The sequence below is a fragment of the Macaca thibetana genome, unplaced genomic scaffold, assembly GCF_024542745.1.
Source record: "Macaca thibetana thibetana isolate TM-01 unplaced genomic scaffold, ASM2454274v1 unplaced_scaffolds9, whole genome shotgun sequence".
NCBI classification, from domain to species: Eukaryota; Metazoa; Chordata; class Mammalia; order Primates; family Cercopithecidae; genus Macaca; species Macaca thibetana.
Window position 1 is genome coordinate 52,767 of NW_026088798.1, and position 7,801 is coordinate 60,567.

Genomic DNA, 7,801 nt, shown 5'->3' on the forward strand with positions numbered 1-7,801 from the left:
GATTGGTGTTGGAGAAACATTGCTAGGGCATAAAGCTGAGATAATACATTCTGAGAAATCCCACAGTGTTTATCTACAGGTAGAAATCATATTCCACATGTGGGCAGAGTCAGGGATCCCTGTGTTTTAAAATCAGTGAGGGAATTGAATATCTGGACTTGTGTCAATTAACATACAAAACTCAGTGCTTTTGATGTTCTCATTCACAAGATATCTGTGTTCCTTCTTTGTCAGAAACCATCGTCATAGGCTTCCTAATTTTGACCATGGGAAAAGAGGAGAGGCCTGTGTGTGTTTGTGTCTGTTGGTCAGGCTGTGGTGCAGGTGGTGTCACACTTCAGTGAAGGTCTGGCTTTTCATCACAGGTTGGTCTGAAAATTGTGTACAAGGCTGGTGTCTCACGTGTTCTTTCTCCAACCTCAGCTTTTCTTAGTGCCTGAAGTGTCTGCAAGTGGAAATCCAGAAGAAGACAGAGAGAGACTGAGTTCTTGACAATGCATTCACTAGTGAGTGGGGGATGCCTCTTTCTACTGAAATTACACCCATATTGCTGGCAAATGGGCAGTTTTCTCCAGTTTGCATGGGTGTTTCATTTTTATTCTTTTTTTTTGTTTGTTTTTATGATGCAAAATCCATCCAGCCTGGGTGTTCCAAATGCAATCAGGAGACTTTCAGGTATCTGGCCTCCAATTAAGTTTTCTCAGGACTCTAGGTTGGGTATCATGTGTCAAAGATTCCTAAATTATCAATATAATTTCTAATATTACACTACTTTATTCCAGCCCCTATTCAGGCTATTTACAAAAAAAGACATGAGAGGTCTCATTTATGTATTTCTTTTTCTTCTATCCATCCTATAACCTCATAGGGAAATAATTGACCCATTAACTGTACCGTTGGCTGAAATAGACTTAGGATTGTGATGAATGCAGGCAATAGAGATGCGTGAAGAGCAGAAGATCACAGCCCAATAATGAGGCTGATGTTCTAGCAGCTGAGTTCAATAAATCCCGTGTGATAGGCCTTGGGCAAGAGCTGCACAGTGCTGAGGAAAAAGGAGAGTTTGATAAAATATATTTGTGCTTTTAAAAACTTTGCAAAAGGACAACTAAAGAAGTCATTATTATTCTTATCCCCATTCATTTTACCTTTTGATAATTAACCTTTTTGCCTTCTGGTAACTGAAAGTAACATATAAGAAATACAATTACTTAATTATGGTTGCACACTCAGGAGAAGGAATATAGTAGATAGAGTACAATTTAGGGTTCTGTGGAAATGCTTCTATAAGGGCTGGTTAGAAAAAAACAAAACAGTAAAGAGGCCTTTTTATCCTTGAACAAGCCAAGTGACAAGGTAAAGTTAAAAGAGAGGCAGTGATAACTGATGTTTGGATTGCCCAGAGAAAGTTGAGAACAGGAGGCTTCATATCACAGGAATCATCAGACTAAGACTTCCTCAGTGTAGCAGCCTCAGCGGTCTTGTCTTGTGCTGCTGGACTGTCTTCAAGCCTTGTCATGAACACCTGAATTGACATAACATTAGAGTGACTCTATGTATAAATTGAATCCTATATTCTGCGTAAAACTTGTTCAGTTCTGAAGAATGCTGGAGTCTGGTTCATTACTTTCTAACTTTTTAATGAATAAGGGACCAATGACATGTATTTAATAAATATTTGCTAGATAGGAAACATGTTTTCTATTACTTCGTTAGATTATTCAAAGCACATAATAGGTCTTTTAACCATTTGATTGGTGAGAAACCTGTGGTTTATCTAGAGAAATAATTTATTTAATCACGGTCATGTTTAAAAAGTAGTAAATCATGGTTATTTGCCTTGTGACAAATCTGTAATTTACTTGAAATTCATGGTAAATTTGTTTTATTTATGAAGGTTCAAGCGAAAATTTTATAATCAGTTATGTACAGGTGATTAACACATTACTGAAAAATATCTGGGCTATATTATGCCACATCTCATGTGATATTTCTTCATAGTAAAGTTTAATGGATTAAGAGTGGGTATGTCTCTGTGAGTGAATCTGAAAGGCAGATACCAGCTTAGTATTGAGAATGAACTGGCTGGAACCTAAAACACTGAGTGTTCTGCATACCCAGCTCCTACCTATGTCATCTCAGCCTTCCTCCTCTGGACGTTAAAAGGGATTCTCTGTCTAAACTAAAATGTCTGTGATGTTTTAGAAGAAAGTGACTTTTGAAGATGTAGCTATTGACTTCACCCAGGAAGAGTGGGCCATGATGGACACATCCAAGAGAAAGCTGTACAGAGATGTAATGCTGGAAAACAACAGTCACCTGGTGTCCCTCGGTGAGTCCCTCAACATTCACATATGTATGTAGACACACATTGACTCATTCATTCAATAAGTGTTGGAACAGCTTCCCCATATCTAACTCTAATCTCTTCTCTGATTCTCTCACAGATCTTATCTGAAAAAGTTTGAGCTCTCTAAATCTGTCTGAAAGAAATATCTTTATTTTATTTTATTTTATTTTTTTTTTTAGTTTTTCAATTAGAATGTAATCTTGACAAGGATTTCATGATTTCCTTGGTACTCAGTGTCTCAATTAGAATGTAATCTTGACAGAGTCTCGCTCTGGAGGCTGGAGTGCAGTGGCGTGATCTTGGCTCATGCCTCCCGGGTTCACGCCATTTTCCTTCCAGAGTAGTACTACAGTCGCCCTCTAATAGTCAGAACACCGTGACCAGGAACTTAATGAATATTTTTCAATGTATTAAATTAAAAATATTTTCTAAATAACTCTTCTGCTTTAGTCGCTATGCTTAGGCTGAGACCAATTAGTGAAAACAATAGCAATATCTTTTCTGTATAGAACATCAATTATTTTTGTAAATCAAATTTTTTTTTGTTCTGCATGAGAATAATAATAAACATACTGTGCAGAGGTTTAATTAATCTCTTTCTGAAAAGACTGTGTATTCTGCATTGTGTCTTGGAACTTAGGCATGGACTCAGCATTCATAGGTCCTGACTGTTTTGAATTTCCTTTTCCTGATGGACCTTTCATTTGGATTTATTTTCTAGTCTCATGTTGGGTCAAAAAAATCCTGGGGAGTTTTCTGTGTTCTAGGTCTTGTGGCCTGAGCTGACCTTCACTGTTTTTATTCTTCCTTGATAGCCTGCCTTACAGTTGGTGATAATGCACATTTATTGACAGTGAACTCAAAACACATGTACTGTTTCCACTAACAGGGTACCAGATAAGCAAATCCTATATAACTTTGCAGCTGGAGGAAGGAAAAGAGCTCTGGCGGGAAGGAAGAGAATTTCTCCAAGGCCAGAATCTGGGTAAGCAACAGGGTCCTGTGCTCTAATAGGAGGAGGTGCTTTGTCAATGAATAATATCAGTCAAATATTAATTAGAGGTTTTATTAAATGAGTGGTAATTTCTAAAATGTAGGTTAAGCTACTGGAGCAGAATTCCTTAGATGTTATTATCATTTTTGTTCATATGTCAGATGCTACTCTTGTGTCCTCTTGCCTTTTCTTTTACTTTCAGGAAAAGGATAATTCATGTACTTGTTGGGGTTAAACTGTCACATGCTGACTCTTTTACCGATACCCCTGTGAAGACTATCCCTCTATTTACCTGCCTGATATCTCATGTCCATTTTAAATCTTTTCACATTTTAATTTTAAGACTCTTTTCTAATTGCTGACGCTGTACCTTCTGTTCTATTGAAGTATTTTCTTCATTTGACACATTTGCCACATCTAAGTGTCAATTTTTGAAAAAAAGTAAACAGGCCTTGGGGTTTTTCAAACAATTTTATTACCATAATACCAAGGTAACAATTTATTTTTCAATTATTTCAGACAAGGAAAGTGCCCTTAAGAAAAAACACACGATAACCATGCATCCTATCAGAAAAGATGCATCCACCGGTATGACAATGGTGAGTTTTATAGCTCTGTACACCAGTCATCTAAGTTAAAGATCTGGTAATGGGTTAAGTTAGTAATGACGCACAGTCACCTGAGTGTAATTAGGCTGGCACTAAGTGCTTTCTAAGCAAAAAAAAAAAAAAAATTTGATACTTTGAATTCAGTGAATAAAGTGACCTGTGTTGTAAACCATAACATGAGATCTTTAAAATAGAACAAGTGCATACACATTACTCATGCTCAGACTTTGAAAGATATTGATATCATCACAATCAATGGAATAACTCTGCAGTTGGGATCTTACAAAAGAGAAAATATCTGTGTCTGCAGGAGACAATGTGTACGCAAGTGTCAATCGAGAAAAATGACGAGACAAGTCTCAATCATTTTAGGAGATGTATTTGCCAGAGTTAAGGACATGCACCTGGGGGAACAGGTGTATACCTTTCTCCAAAGATAATTTTCTCCAAATTTAAAGGGGGAAAGGGTGGGATATTGAGAAGTACACAATTTTCATGTAAAAGTTGGGTAGAAAAAAATAGTCATTCATGAATTTTTCTGGCTTAGTGAATCTGGATTTTTTTTCATAAGATGACATAAACAAATGAGGCAGAGGAATAATGCAGGAAAGCTGCATTTTATATAAGACAACATAGGCAAAATGGGGCAGGGAAACAATTGGATATGCATTTGTGTCTGGTGAACTGGGGATGACTGCGCCTGTAAAGACAAGCTATCAGTTTGCATTGTCATGGTGTAATTTTAACAGCTCATCAGGAATCTCCTTGTGGGCAAAATATGGGGGAGGCATGTAGCTTTTCATCTTGTAGCCATATTATTTAGGAACCAGAAGGGGGAGGCAGGTTTGTGTGACCCTGTTCCCAGCTTGATTTTTCCCTTTGGTTAAATGAGTTTGGGGTGCCAAAATTTAATTTCCTTTCACACAAGTAACATTGGAAACATTTCAACTGGGCTCTACCACTGAATGGTTGGTCTAGGATTCAAAGGTGGTGAAATGAATGTATAGATGTATGTCGGTAAATCATTAAGAGCTTTTAATCTTTGTCCCTAAAGGAGAACTCTCTCATTCTGGAGGATCCCTTTGAATGTAATGATTTGGGAGAAGATTGCACTCACAGTTCCACAATGACTCAGTGTTTGTTAACTCAGAGTGGAAAGAAACCCTACGTCAGCAAACAGTGTGGAAAATCCCTTAGTAATCAGTTGTCCCCTAAACCACATAAACAAATTCATACTAAAGGTAAATCATATCAATGTAATATATGTGAAAAGGCCTATACTAATTGCTTTCACCTTAGACGGCACAAGATGACTCACACTGGAGACGGGCCATATGCATGTCATCTATGTGGAAAATCCTTCACTCAGCGTCCTCACCTTAGAAGACATGAGAAAACTCACACGGGAGAGAGACCGTAGAAGTGTCATCAGTGTGGGAAAGGCTTTATTCAATCCTTTAACCTTCGAAGACATAAGAGAACTCACCTTGGATAAAAGTGTTATGAATGTGATAAAAGTGGGAAAGTCTTTAGTCAAAGCTCTGGCTTTAGAGGACACACAAGAATTCACACTGAAGAGAAACCACATGCTTGTCTTCTATGTGTGGAAAGCCTTCAGTCTATCTTCTGACCTTAGATGATATGAGAGAACATGCACTGGAGAAAAGCCATATGAATGCCATTTATGTGGGAAAGCCTTCAGTCAACGTACTAATCTTAAATAACATCAGAAAATTCACCCTGGAGAGAAAACTGATAAATGTCTTCAGAACATATTCTGACTTTAGATGACATGGTGTTAGGAATGATGAACGTAAGGAATATGGAAGAGACTTCAGCTGTAGTTGTAACATCTAAACATGCCAAAGGACCCACATTTTGAAGAATTACTATACCCAACATGGACGTTACTTCAGTTGCCTTTATTCTTCAGTCCACATCAATAAATTCATATGGAAGAGAAATTGTACGACATGTGTGTACCAAAGACTTGTTAGTGATCTGATCATAAATGACACGAGAGAGCTGAAACTGTCAACATGATAAACTAAAAGTCTTCAGCAACAGTTTTAATAATTTAAAACGTGTGGGACTTTCAGGTAGAGAATCTCTAGCTCTGCGTTCAGTGTGAAAATGTTTTTATGTGCAATTTGTTGTCAAATAACCTAAGAAAACTTTACTTGGATGAACCCTTTATTTGTATTTTCTGTGAATAAACATTCAGCCAAGCACTAGGCTTGATGTTCACAAGAAAACACAGTGATAAAATGCTGCTAAAATGGAAAATAAGAAAGGAAATCCTTTATAAGCTAAATAAGAAGGGAAAGTCTTTCCAAGGGCAATGAATTCTCTTGGAATACCAAACACTTCTTACTGGAGAAGTTATGCCTTGAAAAATCATGAGAAATCCTTTCTTCACAGAGTAACGCTTGTGGCACATGTGAGATTTCACACTGGACAAAACACGGTTAGCATCTTGAAAGGAGAAGATTCTTTAGTGGTAATTCATTTCTTAGTTGACATTAAGTTTCTCACATTGAGGAGCTATCAAATTTGAAAATCACTGTGGAGAAACCTGATAGATTTCTCATCAGAAAAGTGAGTCAAGAAGGTGGACCTCTAGAAAAAACTCTTAACACATAGTTTAGCAAAATAATTAAGAAATTTGAGAAAATGTCTATTCATAAAAATGCAGCACATAAATGTATAATAGCAAAGTGACCTGGGCATAAATTGAATGCAGAATTATATAAGAAATCTCATTAAACATTTCCAAAAGATCAATACTTACAAATATTGAAAGAATACAATCGGTTGTTGAAAAAACTTAGTGTGTTGGTGAAGTCCTTCTTTCATTTATGCAGCCCTAACAAATCGATGTGCATCTGCACTCCTTGGCTTATGGGTCGACATTCTACCCCAACTTCCGAGTCTCCCCAGTCTTCGACGGCTCTTTCCTCACAGCTCACCTCCCTTTACTTCAATGTCCACTGAAACCACTTGTTTCCATCCAACCCTGGAACTGACACATCAGGGATCTTCAGCCCCACTCGCCAGATTTCTCAGTGTGTCATTGCATAGATTTAGCAAGGAAATGGAGGCTGTATCAAAGACACCTAGTATATGCATTTGGGTGTCCCCAGCCCTTGCCTCTGTCTCTGAGTAGTTACCTGGGATCAGAGAATAAGGCAGCCCTGCTCTTCTATCCCTCAGAAATCTCTTGAAATTTTGTCCCTGAAGCCTCTCTAAGTGGAGGTAGCAGTTCATCTCATGACACCCCAGAGTTTACTCAGGTAAGTCCTGAGTTATTACACAGAGACAGACATAGCTGTGTTCCTTTTACTTCTGTCCAGAAGATAAAACACCAGCATGATAAAGCAGGCGAACCTGTCAGCCACCATGCAAGCCTTTCCTATATTTGATTCAATGTACTTTTCCAGAAGCAAAATGAAAGTTCTCACAGAGGGGGCTTCCTCTGCCTTGTCCTCAGAATTGGAAAATGTATTGTCCATCAAGGAGCCTCAGTACTGAACCTAAAACTCAAGAGAAAACGTTTCCTGAATAACAAGTGGGATGATGACATGAAATTTTGCAAAACAGGCACAATCTTAACACGATAGGTCTTACTAAGGCTAAATGGCCTTATCCATGGTTGAAATTGACACATCATTATATTAAAAAATCTCCACAATGGGGCCTCTGGGGAGGTTCCGGGTGGGGGCGTTGAAGAGGCAGCTCTTTTTGCAAGGCCCAAGATGGCGGGCCCTGCACAGGCCGCGCTGTTCCGCGCCCTCAGGGCGTCAGTATCCCGTTGGGGCAGGATGCCCCCGCTGGGCCCGGAGCATCCTT

The 7,801-nt window shown here is 38.4% G+C and overlaps 1 protein-coding gene across 1 annotated transcript; it reads left to right on the plus strand.

The window, feature by feature from the left end:
- Positions 1-587: 587 nt before the first annotated feature.
- LOC126947248 (zinc finger protein 705A-like) lies at positions 588-6,061 on the plus strand. The gene is made up of 4 exons (XM_050777961.1): positions 588-2,332; positions 3,240-3,335; positions 3,864-3,943; positions 5,007-6,061. The coding sequence occupies exons 1-4, from the start codon at positions 2,260-2,262 to the stop codon at positions 5,370-5,372; spliced, it is 615 nt and encodes a 204-aa protein (XP_050633918.1). The 5' UTR covers positions 588-2,259; the 3' UTR covers positions 5,373-6,061.
- Positions 6,062-7,801: the final 1,740 nt, after the last annotated feature.